At 44.9% G+C, this 19,204-nt stretch overlaps 2 protein-coding genes across 7 annotated transcripts in view; one reads left to right on the forward strand and one right to left on the reverse strand.

Moving 5' to 3' along the window:
- auts2a (activator of transcription and developmental regulator AUTS2 a) overlaps nucleotides 1–19,204 on the forward strand; it is a 306,284-nt gene that overhangs the window by 168,004 nt on the left and 119,076 nt on the right. The window lies entirely within an intron of this gene.
- On the reverse strand, nucleotides 270–6,183 carry LOC134871690 (uncharacterized). The gene is made up of 2 exons (XM_063894506.1): nucleotides 642–6,183; nucleotides 270–409 (listed from the first exon to the last, which is right to left on the reverse strand). The coding sequence occupies exon 1, from the start codon at nucleotides 6,161–6,163 to the stop codon at nucleotides 1,034–1,036; it is 5,130 nt and encodes a 1,709-aa protein (XP_063750576.1). The 5' UTR covers nucleotides 6,164–6,183; the 3' UTR covers nucleotides 270–409; nucleotides 642–1,033.

Consider the following 19,204-nt stretch of genomic DNA (forward strand, 5'->3'; position numbering starts at 1 on the left):
CATCCTATTATGGCAGTGACTCTTTAAGACAGGAACGATCTGGATGGGCTTTTGGTACATTACATGTGAATAGACATAACAGGATCATATTTCTGCGATTTTGCCACATCTAACTGTCATTCCCTCATATCTCTGTCTCTTATTAGTTCTTTCCTAATATGCTTTTGCTTTCCTGGAGGCTGGATCTTTTTTTTATTGTGAAATGGAGTGTTTGGCATGAACTTTTGCCATATGCCTGTAGATTTGCCAAAAAATATTCAGAGCAGCTCTGTACTGCCCTCGCAGTGCATGTGCCGATGCAAGGCTAGACAGTCAGATAACGGTTAGCTAGAAGCCCTCCAAAAAACCACAAGGCTTGACTTTTCTTGTCCTTTAATGAAGTCTTCTTTTTTCCAACATCACCGTAAAACTGCAGATTACAGAAATAAACACATTTTACTTACTTAAAACACAGTGTGAGTTGGCATAGAATGAGTACATTTCAATTAGCCTCCACAAATGAACAAACTGAAAAGAGTTAGCATGTTAACACAAAATAGCATCTCAGCATGAGCTAACGTTAGCGGAGTAGGCTATACTCATAAAAACACAACAAGTAGGTCTTGATATAAAATACACATTTGACCACTTATAATACTTACAGACAAATATTCTCCAAGGCAAAAGCGTTTGTAACCTTTGACAATATGATTTTAACAGTCTGCTTATCTGTCTGTGCGTGCCTCAGCTCTCCTGAGCATGTAATGAGGAGAACAACCGCGCTGGTTACATAGCTGCTGCTAACGCACTGAGCGCTCACTACGATGCGGTTTCTCGAGACCAAAGAAAAGACCACTCACTCTGACGCAGTTTCTTACAACCAAGAACATACACTTTTTAAATCTACGTATGAACTGATGAATTTTAACTTAACTTATTACTTTTAACTTTTTCATCTGCAAAGGCAGAACACTCCCCGCTTGATATGATTACATTATATCACTCCAGATACACACAAATTTTAAAGCGGAATGCTTTCTGAAAACAACACACATTAAGTCTCTGAAAGAAGGACTACAATCTCCGAGACCGGCCTTAAGAACACCTTATTTGTCCCATCTTTCACAATCCGCACTTCGACTTTGCGGACTCTGTTATCACTGCTTGGCAAAGTCTTCACGACTAGACCCATAGGCCATTCGTTCCTGCTGACTTGGCTGTCTTTCAGCAAGACGACATCTCCTTCTTTCACATTTGGTTTGTCCTCTGTCCACTTCCTGCGGCTCTGTAGCGTAGACAGATACTCTCCCTTCCATCTCTTCCAAAACGTGTCAGCAAGACACTGAACGTGTTTCCACTGCTTGCTGTACAACTGAGCTGTGTCGAAGTTTCCACTGGGGGCTGAAACTGCACTCATCTTTTGAGTAAGGAGTGTCGCTGGGGTGAGCACCATAGGCATATCCGGGTCTGTGGATATGGCAACAAGAGGTCTCGCGTTCATGATTGCCATGACTTCTGCCATGAAAGTACTCAGGACTTCATGAGTGAGACGTGTTGGTCCTGCCTGAAGCAACATCGCATCCAGGATACGCCTGGCAACCCCGATGAGCCTTTCCCAGGAGCCGCCCATGTGGGAAGCATGAGGGGGATTAAACACCCAGGAGCAGCCTTTCTCCTGGAGGTACTTCTTGATTGTTGTGTCTTCTGTGCTTATACCCAGTTCTCCACAAGCTCCCACAAAATTGGTCCCTCTGTCTGACCGCAGATGTTTTGCTGGACCTCGAACCGCAAAAAACCTCCGGAGAGCGTTGATAAAGCTGTCGGTTGACATGGTTTCGATTAGCTCGATATGTACTGCTCTGGTCGACATGCATGTAAACAACACAGCCCAGCGTTTGCTGTCTGCCGATCCTCCTCTTGTCCGACGTGTCATGACGGACCACGGACCAAAGACATCGAGGCCAACTGTGGTGAATGGGGGCTCAGGAGTAAGTCGGTCGGCAGGCAGATCAGCCATCTTCTGATTCTCCAACCTTCCTCGTAGCCTGCGACAGGTAACGCACTTGTAAATGACAGAAGACACTAGACGCTTGCTCCCAATTATCCAGTATCCAGCCGATCTTATGGCTCCTTCTGTAATGTGTCTTCCTTGATGAGCTACTTGTTCGTGGAAGTGTCTCACAAGAAGTGTAGCGATGTGATGCGTGTGTGGAATAATCAATGGATGTTTTTCTTTCTTTGAGAGATCAGCATGAGAAAGACGACCTCCAACACGAAGCATACCATCTTCGTCCACGACTGGATTGAGTCTTTTGAGTGCGCTCTGCTTGGGGTGGGTCTGTTCGCTTTCAAGACACTTGAATTCCTCTTTAAAGGCACTGTGCTGAACAGAGCGGATGATCACAGCTTTGGCTTGTAGAAGCTCACTCATGCTGGATGCGTCTCCGAAACACTTCCATCCTTTCTTTTCATCCTTGTCTGACTTTCCTTTGAAGGATGCTGCAACGTGAATAAGTCTGGCTACGGTGTGATAGAGTGTTCTCCAGCTTGAACATCTCTCAAAGTGTTGAGAGCCCAACTGAGACTCTGATGCCTTGGTTGCCAGAACTGTAGCCTCCGGACGAATCTCCTCATCCACTTCAGGCTCAATGAGGGCGAAGACACTAGAATCGGATATCTCCGCTGCTTTGTTTTGATAGAGAAAAGCTGGACCTGACAGCCAGCTGCTCTGCTGGAGTTGGCGTGCTGGCATGAACCTTGTCGCATGATCAGCGGGATTCAGATCCGTCGGCACATAGTGCCACTGACTGGGGTGTGTAGATCGTCTGATCCGAGTTACCCGGTTGGAGACATAGAGGTAAAATCTTCTTGTACAGTTATGAATGTAGCCAAGAACGATCTTACTGTCCGTGAAGAACTTGACAGTGTCCACTTCCACGTCCATCTCATCACTGATCAGCTCGTACAGCTCAACAGCCAGCACAGCTGCGCAGAGCTCCAAACGTGGAATGGTGTGAGCGGGCCGAGGAGCTAACTTTGATTTCCCCATGACAAACCCAACGTGATACTGTCCCTCGGCGTCTGTAGCTCTCATGTAAGTCACTGCTCCTATGGCTACTGTGGAAGCGTCTGAGAAGATACACAGTTCTTTTGTCTGTGTTGAAGACAGCGAAACTGGTATGTAGCATCTCCTTATGTGCAGGTCTTCCAGAGCTTTCAAAGAGTCTCTCCACGAGTTCCACTCTGCCTCCATTTGTGGAGGGAGAGGAGCATCCCACTCACTCTGCTGAGATGACAACTCCCGGAGAAGCGCTTTTCCTTGCATGGTAATAGGAGCTACGAAGCCCAAGGGGTCATACAGACTGTTGACCGTAGACAACACACCTCTTCGCGTGTATGGCTTTTCTTCGCGTGACACCAGGTAAGTGAAGCTGTCTGATTCCAAGTTCCAGGAGAGGCCTAGACTCCTCTGAAGAGGGAGGGGATCCACTCCGAGATCCAGATCCTTGAGATCTTTGGCTCGGTCCTCGACCGGAAACGCTTCCATCACCTGGCTACTGTTCGACGCCAGCTTGTGCAGTCGCAGGTTGGATTCTGCCAACATTTCTCTGGTTCGTGTGAGGAGATCTATCGCCTCTTCTGGTGTGGCTAAAGACATGAGACCATCATCGACGTAAAACTGCCTCTCAACGAACTGTCTTGCGTCAGAACCATGTTCTTGTTCACCTTTCTGCGCTGCTCGTCTCATGCAGTATATGGCCACCGCAGGTGAAGGGCTGTTTCCAAAAACATGGACCTTCATCCTGTACTCGGTCACATTCTTGTCAATGTCATTGTCTTCATACCAGAGGTACCGTAGATAGTCTCTGTCCTCTTCTCGGACGACGAAACAATAAAACATTTGTTCCACGTCTGCTGTAAGAGCCACGCGTTCTTTACGGAACCGCAGAAGAACTCCTAGCAGAGTGTTATTCAAATCCGGTCCACTCAGGAGGACGTTGTTGAGTGAGGTTCCATCACACTCGGCGCTTGAGTCGAAAACTACACGTATCTGGGTAGGTTTCTTCGGGTGATACACACCAAAGGTTGGTAAACACCAGTGTTCTTTCTCTTTGTCCAGAGCTGGAGCAAGCTCGGCTTGGTCACTGTCCAGCATTTTCTGCATAAACTTGATGTAATGCTCTCTTGTTTCCGGCTTTTTCTCCAGGGTTCGCCGAAGTGAGCAGAGGCGTTTCAAGGCTTGCTGCCTGTTGCTTGGAAGGCGTCGCCTGGGAGCCCGGAATGGTAAAGGAGCCACCCAGCTATTTTCTTCATTTTGATAGACGTCTGTGTCCATGATAGCTAGGAAGGCTTTGTCTTCTATGGACAGCGCTAGCTTGTTGTCATCCTTGGACCTGTCGAACACAGAAGACCCCAAGTTGTCTGTGTCCACATGGAGACTTGTGTTTACGTCACCTGCTGGTAAGGTCGTGCTGTGATGAGGAGCCATACCACCGTAGTCTTCCTTCACGTGGATACTGTTTGGACATGGCTGTAGGTAGGACGTGCGGCCGTTGTTCAATACGTTTGTTCTGTAGACGTTCACTTTTGATGGCTTATGAACTGAGCCCAAGCACACTTCTCCCACAATGACCCAGCCTAGGTCTAACCTCTGAGCGTAAGGTGCGTCCTGGGGCCCGTTGATTTGCTCACGTACCTTGTGTACGCTTAGGATGTCCCTCCCTAAGAGCAAGAGGATAGGTGCGTTGTGGTCCACAGGCGTGATTTTACCAGCCACTGACCGTAGATGGGGGTGATAGTGTGCGTCCTCTGGGGACGGGATTTCTGTCCTGTCGTCAGGCACCATGTCACACTCTATTAAGGGAGGTAGGGCAAGCTTTACTTTTCCGTCCATGGACTCAATGACGAAGTTAGTAGCTCTCCTGCCAGACGTGTCTAACTTCCCAGCACAGGTTTTGAGAGTGTAAGGGGCAGAGCTAGTTTTTACTCTGAAGAGACTGAAGAACTCTGTCTTGGCTAGGGACTTATTGCTTTGTTCGTCTAGCACTGCATACATGTTGATTGATTCCTCCTTTCTCCCTTCAGGATATGCTTTCACCAAGCAGATCTTTGAACAAGAGCGTGCACCGTCTGCATTCCCACAAACCTCTGTACATTTTGAGTTGACAGAAGAAGGTCGGCTTTCGCTCTGCTCCCCGCTTTCGTTTCTGTCGTCAGCTGCACTCTGCATGGTCAGAAGAGGAGGACCGGGGTGCAGAGCTGTGATGTGTTTGTCACTGCTACACTCAGAACACTTGACAGTCATTTTACAGTCTTTGGCCATGTGTTGAGTAGACCCACAACATCTGTAGCAGATGTAATTCTCTCTGAGGTATGACTTGCGCTCTTCTAGAGTTTTGTTTCTAAAGAGCTTACACTTTTTCAGTGGATGGGGCTTTTTATGTATCGGACACTGACGATCAGGTTCTTCCATTTTCTTCTGAAAAGGACTGGCTTGGTAACCTGATGACTCTGCAGGGATGTCAGTTTTATGTACAGCTACAGGCCCCCTACCACTGTACTTTGTAGGCCTTTCTGTTCTGGGAGTGACGTGACTGCTGATGGGGGTTATAGCGAAGCTTGGATCGTTTTTTATCTTTGCTTGCTGTTCTACGAACCTCGAGAAGACAGAGAAGGGAGGAAAAGCCACTCTGTAATCCTCCTTGTACTTGCTTCCGAAGCTGGTCCATTTCTCTTGGAGGTTATACGGGAGTTTCTCCACTATTTGTTTCACACCACGTGCTGTATCCAAATATGAGAGCCCTGGGAGTGCACCGTCTTGCTTAGCACCCTCCAGTTCACAGAGAATGTCACTTAGCTCTCTCAGCTTAACAGTGTCTTTATTGGTCAGCCTTGGGAAGTTCTCAATCTTTTTAAGCAGCGCGTCCTCGATGACCTCAGGAGTCCCATAACACTCTTCGAGACGTCGCCAGACCATCGCAACACCTGCGGCGGGATTGAGGACGTGCACTGCGCGAACTCTCTTGGCCTGCTCCGACGATTCAGCTCCCAGCCATTTTGTTAACAGGTCCAGTTCTTCTCTGGCTGAAAGATTCAAGTCTCTTGTGGAGCTTAGAAAGGAAGCCTTCCATGACCAATAATTTTCTGGTTTGTCATCATATTGCAGAAGGCCAGCACTAACCATTTCTTTTCTGATGAGATATCTTGCGAAGTCTTGTGCGCCGCTAGTCTCATGTGCGTACTGTCTTGTATGGTTAGCTGTGTACTGTGCACCGTAAGGTTGAGTGTCACTCAGTGTCCTTGCTGGTTCTTTTTTCACGTCTTCGTAAACGTGCTGTGTGTTTCTCTGAATGTCATGAGAAACTCTGGGCTTAGTGTCAGGTGTTTCCTGTTCATCTAGTTTTATTCTATGTGTCCCCACGACGACAGGTTCGTAAGGCAGTTCCTGTATGAACATGTCTGAGTGTCGACGTACGTACTCACTAGTACGTTGAACTGCACTGAAGGGCTCTTCTTCGACATCTGGAAGCTGGCTGAGCTTCCCGCTTTCGACCTCTGCCTCCAGAAAGGCTGAAGCCTCCGCTTCAGCTGCAGCCACAGTTTTTTGACTCTGGAGGAGATGGAGATCAGCGTCAAAGCCAGCTTTTTGCTTCAGCAGGTTTGCTTCAAGTTCAGCTTTCTGCTTCATGACGTTAGCCTCTTTTTCAGCGAAGGCTAACGCAGCCTTTGCAGCTTTCGCCTTAGCGAAGGCCTTTGTAGCTGAAGACGTTGTTGATGTGTAACTACCAGATGCTCTAGATGACCGAGACTTAACATCTCGTGCTTGATGAGTCTCTTTTTTCTTGGTAGCTTGATCTACAGTCTCTGTTAGCTGCTCTTCACCAGCTGCTTCTTGCTGTGTAGTGGTACAGTCTTTAAGATAGTTTCTTCCTGAGCGCAGACTCATGTTGCTGAATATTGTGTTTACTGCTTGAGCCCGCCGTGTGATGTCTTTTTACTGTACTGCCCTCGCAGTGCATGTGCCGATGCAAGGCTAGACAGTCAGATAACGGTTAGCTAGAAGCCCTCCAAAAAACCACAAGGCTTGACTTTTCTTGTCCTTTAATGAAGTCTTCTTTTTTCCAACATCACCGTAAAACTGCAGATTACAGAAATAAACACATTTTACTTACTTAAAACACAGTGTGAGTTGGCATAGAATGAGTACATTTCAATTAGCCTCCACAAATGAACAAACTGAAAAGAGTTAGCATGTTAACACAAAATAGCATCTCAGCATGAGCTAACGTTAGCGGAGTAGGCTATACTCATAAAAACACAACAAGTAGGTCTTGATATAAAATACACATTTGACCACTTATAATACTTACAGACAAATATTCTCCAAGGCAAAAGCGTTTGTAACCTTTGACAATATGATTTTAACAGTCTGCTTATCTGTCTGTGCGTGCCTCAGCTCTCCTGAGCATGTAATGAGGAGAACAACCGCGCTGGTTACATAGCTGCTGCTAACGCACTGAGCGCTCACTACGATGCGGTTTCTCGAGACCAAAGAAAAGACCACTCACTCTGACGCAGTTTCTTACAACCAAGAACATACACTTTTTAAATCTACGTATGAACTGATGAATTTTAACTTAACTTATTACTTTTAACTTTTTCATCTGCAAAGGCAGAACAAGCTCTTTTCTTATGCCAAGTATTTGGCCATCTGCTTAAGTCTTTAACCAGCAGCATCTAGGGACTTCATCAAGCTTGAACTGTGAAGTGAAATGGTTTTCTTCAGCTCCCAAATCAAGCTAGGCACTGCTGTGCAGATTTACTGCACTGGCAGATCCAAGCAATGACACATATATCTTATATTGCCATCCATATTTGCATTTATAGGATTTCCCCTTAATGACAGCTAGGTGTTCCCGATGGTGTCTTTATGTGGTTAAAAGGAATTTATAGTTAAATTAGACAAAGTAGTCTATCTTTGTTAGTTTGATCGTAAGTGTTTAGTATCTACAAATGAGTTTGCAGGCAAACAGCTGCAACAGTCATTTCCCAAAGATGCTTTTACAAGCTCTGCCTCGAGTTTCTACGGGACACACCGCCTCATACACACTGAGGTTTTCAAAGCAGGAGAATGCTGAATAATGGGCTGTTCGTCAAACTGGCAAAGAAGGGGAGATAGCTTTTCTATGGGGGTGGGGTTCATTATGTGATGCAGAGGACACCATTATTAGCCCCATTACACACACTGACAGCCGCACATTCATTCTCCTATACCTGCTTTTTAAAGCCACCCATAAATAATGAGGGCTGCAGCTCGCCTCGTCTTGGAGGAAGGGAAAAGGTCATTATAGACCCGGCCTCCATTTGTCAAAATTATTTGATAATTTCAGGTCACAAGGAGGGTTTTTGCTTTAGCTAATTGTAGAACGGACCACTGAACATAAATTTCCATTAGCAATAATTTGTAACTCTCTGCAGGTTCTGACCCTATCTGCTCTTTGTTTTGTCCGTTAATGACAGCCGCAGACACACTGCAAAGGGGACTGTGGGTAATCTAGAAAGCCTGGATGTTGAATTTAAAGAAAATGATGTCATGAGGCAAACTAATCATTTTAAACTTCACCATTATCATATACATTGTTTAATATAAATATTGTATAACACTGAAGCTCTCACTCCATTGTGATGTGGAGGTCACAGTGCTCTGCTGGTTAAATGTGCTGTGACTGGTAATCAGTGGAGCTGTGCAGTATAATTACACCAGCTTTTATCAGAATGACCTCTCTGACAAACTTCCCTGGTGGAAGGAGACACCTGAGAGCCTCCACACTTCCTATCTGGCCTTGTTTTATCGAAAAGGCCCTGCCTGAATGGATAATAGGGCCCCTGTTCTCCCAACAGACGGATAATGGAGGGTGGAGTGGTCCTCTTTGGCAGACTACTGCCTCTTCCGTGCACTAGAGAAACCAATACTGGGGCTATCGGCTGATATATGACACTAATACACAGGCTGACTAGGGCCCTAAACAGAAAAGAGGGATTGTTCCAACTTTCGACTGGCTGTAGGATCCATGACTCACAGGTACCACACTGTCTGGCCCCTGAGACCGCTCTAATTGCTTTACATCTGTACAAAGGTTTCTTGTAATCGGGCCTTCTGCCTCCATTTGTCTTCCTTTCAGTCTTCTAGTGAAGGCCTTAATTGGTCTTAGTGGGGCTTTTTTTCCAGTTAGCTCCTGGGCCTCTGCTAGTAGACTTTACCTCAGGGGCTGTGGGCTTTGCTGTCTGTTAGTGGTTTGGGAGGTTGCAGAAGAGAGGAAGTCAATACTTCTTTTACCTTTAACACTATAATTAATATTCTACTGACAAGTAGTTGTTACCCCCCCCCCCCCCCCATGTAGGGCTATGGGGTGGGGGATGGGGGTTGAGCTCCTGGGATCCACACAAGAACCAAGACTTGTACAGCTTTGTAAGAAAACCTCCCTTGCAGTCTCCTGTGGCCAATCGACATTTGCTGAGGATCCAATTCTTTTTTTTTTGTATTGTCAGTGTACATGTAACTGCCAGTGTCTCTATGACTTAGAGCTCTTCGGTGTACGATAATATGTTTTGTTTGTAAGGCTCTCCAGATGCTATCAGGCACATTTCAAAGTGGTGAAGAGCGTAGCTACAACTGCTGGTGTAACTAATTTTTTGTTTTCAAATATTTCTCGGTCTAAGCTTTGGATTTTGTTAACACAAGCATCAAAGGAATCAGCATTTTCCCGGTCCAAAACCTGTTGTGTAATTTTCTCACAATGCATTTCATAGACTTGCAGTTGACATTTAAAATGTGTGGTCGGTACGTTTTACAAATAACTTGGTTATTGTCTTTATTCATTGAAGCCAATATTTGAGATGACCTCACATCTCTATATCAGTGCTTAATGTTTGGTAGTTCTATGAAAACATATCGCTGGTGCCTTAAAATAAGATAATGGAGATGTTGCTAAGCCAAAATGTTTTTTCTCCCCAAATGTTATCCAGGACACTATATTATATATTTTTTAACACAGCTTCACTGTATTTCAAAGGTTTCTTAAAAAATGCAAGCTTAATCATTAGTAATCTCAACCCATACAAATGGTTAGGGTGCTCACAGCTGTGTACAAGTATAAACTTACTTGCATGTGTTTTGAGGAAGTCTGTAAGTCATCAATCTCCTCCCGTCTCTGTTTGCTTTCATTAAACTACTAAGGAGTGTTTACATGAAGTAAAGAGCTGCTGTAAACTGAAGCATATTCCCACAGCGTAATGCGACCTGCCTTTCTGTATCTGATTCGACCCCATTCACACTTGTCTTGGCCTAGAGATAACATCTCATGTACACTGTACCACAAACCACATTTCACATGTTTAATTTAAGATAACATGACATGGTCCTGGCTCTGTACTTGCATTCTAATCTTAACAAAGGTTTATATAAAACCGTATATTCACTTAACGTTCCCAATATGCAGTGTTTTTTTTGTGACTTACGTTGGAGGAAATTATGTAATCTACCACAACAACGTTTTTTCGCAACAAATCTTGTCTGGCATGATTCGAGATGCAATGATTGGACTGAACAGAAATTGTTCTCCTCAATCAGCTGCAGATATTTTGGCTGCACTTTTTTTCTCTGTGATTTAGTATGTAAAAGACAGAATGAGCTCATGTCAGTAGTGTGGCACAGGAGTTTGGTGTCGTGAGCTCTCCTCTGCTAGGTTCTGCTCTGCTGTGCTCCCTGCATTTCCTGCTGACTGACTGATATGGAGCTTTGCTGCCAGGGCTTAAATAGCAGCTGTACGCGTCCAGCTGCTCTGTGCCACGCTCCACTTCTCCCCAGATGGCTTTGAGACGTTCCAGCAGCCCTCCGGAGGAGCGCTCATAAGAAAAGTGTTATGGAGTGGCTCTCTGAAACACCAGGGAGCATCTTTCGCCACACCACATCCACCCTCCTCCTTCTTCAACCCCCGGGCCCAACGCCTAAATCAGGAGGGGGCGCGTTTGCCAACTTACCGACGGGAGGCAGCACAGATGGTAGTGTCCGCAGCATAGGCCAGCATGCATTAGGGCCTGGGGGGCATCCTGGAGAGAGCACATGCCATGCCTGGCCCGAGATGCCACTGATATCCCTCAGGACGAGCTCTCACTGGCCCTCAGCAGACGACCAGCAAGAGCCTGGCAAGCTCTGCTCGGCCCAGAGATACTGGATTGTTTTTCTTTACCTACATGGGCTTCTTTGATAAGTGGGTTGTGGCAGAGCACTGTCAACCCAAGAAAGAATGTGTTGGGTGAAAAGGAGCGCTCTCAGTCATTGTAATTTTCCTTGAACACACAGTGTTCATATATTATGTCAGCTGTAGTGCTCCAGGGCAACAGTCTCTTACCTTGGCTGTGTGTTAAAGTGATGAATGGTCCATCAACTTCAATCCACTGAAGCAAACCGCAGGGTTCAGTTCAACCATGACATTGCCCACAGAGATCCTGTTTAAAATATCCTGCAATCACACTATTCTGAAAATATACTTAGGAGATTTTGACCACTAGAGGCACTTTACAGTATAGCTTTGATTTAATGATTTCTGCTTGATATCAATCATTGAAATTGTATTCAAATATATTTTAGCCCAATATCAAAAGTTACACATTTATGTCAGGGGGCTTTTCGCAGATAGTACCGCTTACAACACACTCTGTACTGAAAGGAAAACATAAATATGATAAGTAGATTTTACGTCCATGATCCATCCTGTTATTTTTGCCACTAGAAGATTTATTTTTGAACTTTTCTGTAAGTCACCTACCAAAACGTTCTTGTCTTTTTCTACCTTGTTTCTCCCTTCCTCACCAATCTTTAACTCCCTGGCCAGAGAAGGATAATGTGCTTCAGGGATGGATGCGGGGCTGCTATTGCTCCCACCAGGGGAGGGGGGGTCCTTGCTCTGCTGACCTCACTGTTATCCTTGTCGTGACAGGAAACATACATCACAGTGGGGCCTCTAATGCGAAACACATTCTGCCACAACTTGATCAAAGCCAGGCTGCCTGGACAACAAAGTGCCCTGTAATGCCATATTTTGACCATATAATTGGAGAGTAATTACGGCTGACAAAACACTCCAGTGATTTTCTCTCCCTCTCCCTCCTCCCCAGTGGCTTTGGGCTGTAAGAAAGCCCAGACAGGGTTTGTCATAAACTATGTGGGAGATTGTGTGCTGAGTTGGCTTGAAAGCTCTTGAGTGGGGCTGAGGGTAGGTCAGTTTTTATTGGAGCATGATCGTTTATTCAGAGACACTGTAACAACACACAAGGGTAGCAGTAACCAGTGGCCTAGAAAAACACCAGTGCACCACATGACAGCTGACCCCCAAAAAAGCTGTGGTCTCCAACTCTTTCTACTTAACATGGATTTAGTCTATTTTCTTTTTGCTGTTAACAGTCAAAACTTAAATGGCAAATGCAGAGAGCAGACCTCCCCAAAGTTATCCAATGGTGCGTTCATTGCTCCTCGGATAATCCCATATCTCGATGTGCAGAATCGTTCTTCTGGCTTTTGCATATAAATGAGCCCTCAGTTATTATGTAGGAAAAAGATGGAAGCTAAAAAGAAGAGCTGTATTGTATTGCTTTGAGCATTTTAACAACACATTGATATCTGTTTTCAATTGTTGTAACAATTTGAGGTTACATTCACATTCATTTTCACATTCACCAGTACTGACAATGGTAGGACTTGCTTGAAATATCTGCACTTTCCTTGTTGTTAGGTGTTTGATTCTCTATGGTTTTTGAACTTATTGTAAGCCAGTTTGGATAAAAGTGTCAGCCATATGTAAAGCAAAGAGATGTAATGCAAATGTTCCTATTCGTCTGACACCACATGAATGTATCATCCTTTGGACCATGCTACACCCTTCAACCAAGTGTAAACAAAATTGGGCCAGGGGTTTGCTTTAATACTGCTCACAGAGAGACCGACAAAGAGACAAACCAAGCTTTAGCAGAGGTGATGAGGGCAATTAGCTGTATTTCTGATTTGGCCAGGCGCTATAACCAGTAATTCACTAAGCATAGCTGTTTGACGAGATGGCCCCAAAAACTCATCTACAGAGAAAAGGTGATTGTTCATAAATAAGAATATAAGCAAATTACACTTTGTAGATATTCGTGAGTATTGACATTCTAGCACACAAGTTATAAATAACTGCAGCTAAAGACAAAACAAAACCGTTGACCGAGTCTGAAATGTGAATTTGATGCAGAAGCTATCCGCTATGTTCATATTTTACTGGTAGTCGCAGATTGCTAGGGGAACATTTGTATTCATTACCTGTCTTTCAAGCCACAAGAAATCAAACTAAAATCACACATGATACATTGCAAGAGAGCGTACTTCCAAAATCAAAGTTTCACATTAGCAATCACAGTTTGACAGAATGTTTGCAAATTGGTTTCAAGGAGCAGAAAACAAGCCGTCATCATTCCTTTTGTTGAACTTGTCTTTGGTTATGTCTGCAATCCATGAGTTGTCTTTCTGTTGAGTTGAGTCCTGTTATATTGTGGAATTACTTGGCATGTTGACAGGCTATTTACTACTGAAAAGTGAAAGAGAAAGCTTTTGTTTTTAAGAAGACTGAGGAGCCTGCAAAAATATCCACAAGAATTGTCATGTTTGAGACATTGTATTTATAATTTTTTCACCAAAGATGTGCAGATATGGAATTTATATTGAGCTGGGACCTCTGCCTCAGACAGCCTCAGTCTACTTATATCTGAATGTGTATTTGTCAGGGGTTAAATCAGGCTTTGGGGGCCAAAGGTGGGCTGGACTAGTTTGAACCCTGATTGTTGTGCTGGATCTGTGGGAGGTGGTGGATGTCAGATGGCTCGTCCGTGGCTTCCAGCCTGCTATCGTGCTCTACCACTTAGCATGCTAATTAATCCTAACCAAAGGGCTGCGTCAGTCACCCCACGCTCCGCCAGGGACGCTCCCACTGGGCTCATACTGCTTTAATTGAGCACGTTTTTCAGAAGCCCGCTGTCCCTGGGATTACATTAGATCCCTCTAATTCACCCAGCCTGCCACCGGCGTGGGCAAAGTGAACGAGAGAGAGAGGGAGTGGGATGAGACTTAAAGCTGGGAAATGTATAAATAAACCAAACAAACAAACAAAAAACCAGACTGAGTGTTTATTAACACCCCTGGGATGAAAAAGGAGGTGAGTGCAGGAAATCATTAGCGCAGGAGAGTCAAACTAGGCTCGTTTGATCTTGCTGATGGAGGAGCAAATGTAATTTAGCGCGCTGCGAGTAATTTGTTTTAGCAGTTAGCATGGGTTCCTTTTAATTTCATTTTGCCTTGCATCAGTCTTTCAAATTAAATATTTTTATTTTGTACAAAGCGGATCTTTGTGAGCCTGGCGGCTCAAAGACCAGCCCTCGACAACAACTAATGTTTATTCATCTGCGCTTGTTTGCATGTGTGCTAGACAGAATCTTGACAGGAGTGTGCAGTGTCGGCTTTTATTTGAGCATTTCTGTATAATGAGGCAACTCAGATGTACACTGCGACAGCTAGCAAATTATAGTAGGAGAATAACAAAGTGTTTTTGTCATTGCAGCTCTAATTATTTGGAAGACGGTGCTGAAGCGTCTGCATCTGTTTTGGTGTCTCACCTTCTGTTCTCATTCTTACTGAAAGTTGTTGACTCTGCAGTCTGTTTATGAAATCGAGACACCATTTTCAAACCCAGGTAATGAAATAGTTCCTAACTAATAACACCCAGCAGTCACTAGAAATATAATATGTAAACTAAACAGACTTAGGACGTAGGGAGTGGCTTCTCCCATAATTGTTTAGAGATTAAATGTTCATGTTTAATACATGGAGGAGCACCAAGGGGGGGGGGGGAACGAGATGTAGTGAAAGAGCAAAAAGGTGAAGTTTATCTGGGTCTGTCAGGGTGTTGCTATTTAATTGCTGCTCCCACCCGTGACACAGAGGAGGCATCCCCTTGTATCGGGGCCAGCTAGTGTCATCCTGGGCGAGGGGGGAAGAGAAGGTCTTATCAGCAGAAGATGCCACTTGGACACCGTTGCTTGAATGCACCTTATCAGGCCTGTGGTCACACTGTGTGGAGCCGAGCCCTTGCTCCTTCCTGCTGGCAGCAGAGATGGGAGATGCCCTTCTCTGGTAACACCAACTGGGAACTGGATCATTTTGCTGATGAGATGCACTCAATGGGCAGCCATTTTCAATGCATGGGGAGCATTAATTCAGACTTCTGGTGTTTTGATACATGCCTTTTAGTTTGAAGATATTATTGAAAAAAATAAATAACCAATAATTCTTACCTAATTGATTTCAAACCTTTCCAAGGCAACCTATTCCTAGCCGCCATTACAGACTGATGGACAGTCTGTGCTCTAATGTGAGAGCACTGATGGAGCTCAGCATCAGCTGTGTCCCTGGCAGAGCCTGCAGGGGTTGTTAGCTTTGACAGTGGCGGCCTTTATGCATAAGACTTCCAGGCGGGTTGTTGGCAGAGCCGGGCAGTTTCTCTCAGACGGGCGTCAGCTGGCTGCCAGCCTCACAGCATTCTCCTCCTCCTCCTGCACCTTGCTCTCCTTCCCATCATGGCAGACCTAAAGAAAGAGCTTTATGGAGCCCCATAATGATACGTGGCGAATGTGCAGCACCGGGGTGGTTGTTAACGGCAGCAGCTGCGCAGATAGCCTGGATGATGGAAAATCAGTGGGACCTCATTTTAGTTTGCCAGTATGAATATTAATGGCTCGTTTCCAGGCCATGGCTAATGATGAGGAAAATTCCCTAATAAAAACTTGATGTGATGGGCAACGACCCGCAGGGTCACTGGAGACAGTCAAAGTTAATAGTGTGCCATCAGGTGTGAGGAGTTAAGTGATTAGAGGCACAGAACCTAATCCTGATGTTTTTCTCCCCCCTCAGCTATGAGTCAGTGTAGAGGGAGGGAGGGCTGGAAACGAGGGGCTGAGGGGGGCAGAGGAGTTTTATATCTTGACAACAAAGGGTTTCTGCCTGTTGTTAGCAAACTTGCAGGCTATGGATGTAACACGCGTTTTTAAAGGCTGCTTTATTGCACGTTATATTACAATGTCAGATATATAAATACAAACCAGCAGCAACATTTAGATTTTTCAAAACCAAATGTGACACAAGGATGGAACATTTCTGGGCGACCAAAATTACATTTGCCTGTTTAATTCCATCTAGTCAGCTGTACAAATCTTCCCCATGACAGCACAGTCTACAGAAATACATTTTGACTGAATGATACAAAGGAAATTCTGCTTCTTGAGGAGCATGCCACAAACTGATTGGTTATGCGTGTGTCCTGATTGCTATAATGAAGATGCCATATCACATCACTTTTAATGTCTAGCATGTGGGGTACTTAAAATACACACTGAAATGATTTATCTCAGGGGAGTCCCCATAACCGTACAAACAATGCAATTTAATGTATGTAATTATTTCAAAATCCATCTATTAATCGTTGATTAATCCAGCATCTGCTCTGTGCCCCAGTCCCCTGTTGGCTTATGGAAACAGTGCAAGAGTGGGATGAGGCAAGGTGTGTGTTTGTGAGTGTATGTGCCCACACTGGTGTGCTGCAGCTGTGTGTTGTTTTTTCCATTTCTATCAGATAACCAGTAAACACTTTCCACCTCCAGGCGCCTGTAGCCAGGAGATCCACACCGATGATTGTAGACGGAGACACACTGAACTTGCTTGTATAACAATGGATTTTTAAGAAAGCAAAGCACCTCTCTTCCTTCCTACCTACCCTGGTCCTTGTCAGGTGTGTATGTGTTGGGTGGGTGGATGGCACTGATCAACAGAGAGCTTTACCCTGCGGCAATATCTGTTTTTGCCAAGCATCACTTCAGTAATGCACTGCCACATCCCCGCTTGAGTTAAATGTCCTACCTTCCTCCACTCTGAAGAAGCAACATACACCAACACCTCTTGAAGGTCTCCGGAACATATCGTTTTATCCAAGGCATCTAGAAGTATGCATCCTGTCTTTATCTGCTTTTCAGACAGCGCTCCTTGTCACTTCTCTGCTCACACCTCAACACTCAACAGTCCCTTTGCAGACGGTGAACAGCCACCTCTCTAATGTGACATTGTTGATGCTATTTTTACTAAATCGTTAGAGCTTCAGCAATGTCAAACGTATTTTAAGAATATTCAGGTTAAGTTAATGGTCTCAAACTTTTTTACACTAAAGTTTGGCACTGTCCAGTGAAATAAATAATTAAAACATACTTGAGAGTATTTGAGTCAAAGGTCATGGACCATAACATTTTTATTATTTTATGAAAATCTTTACTTTTCTGCAATCCTACTCCAAAATGGTCTCTCGCAGCAACACTGCCCTAGTGAGAGGAATCCAGAGTTTGCGGTCAAATTGAATTTCTACTGGATGAAGTTTAACATTTGAAGGGAAATTGCATTCAGATGTTGGCCTGCTGCATTTGGCCAGCGCTGCGCATGTGGATCAGACCTGGTTATATTAGTCCAGACAGAAGTCTGATCCTCCCTGACGATACATTCTTGGCTAATGAAAGAGGCCTTTGCCTTATATGACTGTATGGACTGTCTCAAACACTCAAGCTGTGCTGTTTTCTTTTCCTAGTGTTTTTTTTTTAGCTCTTCTCTTTCCTACCACACTTTTATATGACAGTTTGACATCAAGCAGACGCTGTGGAAATGAGATGTTCGATGTCATCGACTTAGAATCCTGCTTATTTTAATGATCTGTCCCAGTCAGGCATGTCATGTTGAATTTCCTTCCACTGCATGAACTTTAGGTGTATTTACTCAACTGATTTTAATGAATATCTTTTTATGAAATATGTCCACTGGAATTTTTTGTAGTTTATTTCATGTTTACTATAGTCTGAAGTGACTTGAGCATTGTGACAGTTGGGCATGTGTGTGTTTGAGTCACACTCATAATGAACTCAAAAAGTGCCAGTCTGTCTTGTGGCGGTGGACAAAGTCTTTCAAGTGGATCATCATTCATTTCACCAGTCACAAAGGGTGAATGAGCTACAGTACATGAAGCTAAATTGAACACAACAGGCGTTTTGGTGTTTGGATTAAACAAACTGAACCATACCATTGCCTCTTTTTTCTTAATAGTCTTCATTTAATGTAGCCAAGTCCTGTCTATTTTTGTTTCTGTTTTATAAGAAAGTTATATGTGAGTTTATTGTGACGGGGCCTGCTGCTCCAGCTCTGTGTGCCAAAGCAGGTGCTGTGTAGCAAACCCTGAGCTCATCAGTCTCCTCCTGCCCGGCTCTATTTGTTGTTCCTCAATTCACAGTGGCGGGACTGGCAGACTGTGTAATGTGTGGGTGAGAAAGGGAGAGGGATACGGGAGGTGTGAGTGGGGGATTTGAGAATAAGCATGGCACAGATCTCCATTTTGCCATGCTGGTCTTCCTCTATTCCCCATGAATAATGCGGCACAGCCTTTACCCAGCGGTAGGCCAGGCATGCCGCCATATCAAGCCATGTTGGAGAGTGAGGCCACCAGCTTGGAGAGTCTGGGCTCAGTCACATTCTAGCCCAACAAACCCCCACCCCCATCCCCAACCTGCAGAGAGGAGCACTGGGCTCCAAGATGGCAATCAAGGCTTGATTTGCCAACACATTTCCAATGATTAAAATGTAATTAGCACAAGCGAGCACCTCCTCCCCAGCTAATTTCCACGCACGCTGTGACAGGCAGGCGGTCGGCGGCATCAAGGCCCCAGCAGCAGATGGAGGAGGATGCAGCGGGAGGGGGGAAAACCATTTTGCCATGTGACTGTTTCCTGCAAAAAAACACCAGGACGTGCAGCTATATCAGGAAGGAGCTGTTAGGAGGAGGGAATGAGGAGCCCTTGACGACAACACATCAAATCGGCATTGTCATAGCTGACCCTGGCAATGGCGGCTATCCTTCATGCTGTCTTTGCAGCTCCCAGGCATGCAGACAGATTGGCTTCTTCACTTGGCTTTAACCCCCTCAGCCTTCCTGCAGGACAACCTGGCTCAGGCTGATAAAAAGACACCTCCCTCTGTGCAGCGGGGCGCTTTAATGAAGCCCATATCAACCATAATTAATTCTAAGGTCATGGATGGCAACCAGGATAACCTGAGGCT

Source organism: Eleginops maclovinus, chromosome 11 (assembly GCF_036324505.1).
Source record: "Eleginops maclovinus isolate JMC-PN-2008 ecotype Puerto Natales chromosome 11, JC_Emac_rtc_rv5, whole genome shotgun sequence".
NCBI classification, from domain to species: Eukaryota; Metazoa; Chordata; class Actinopteri; order Perciformes; family Eleginopidae; genus Eleginops; species Eleginops maclovinus.

Excerpts from the sequence above, each read along its gene's own strand:
- LOC134871690 (XM_063894506.1), bottom strand. The coding sequence starts at position 6,163 with ATGGTTAGTGCTGGCCTTCTGCAATATGATGACAAACCAGAAAATTAT.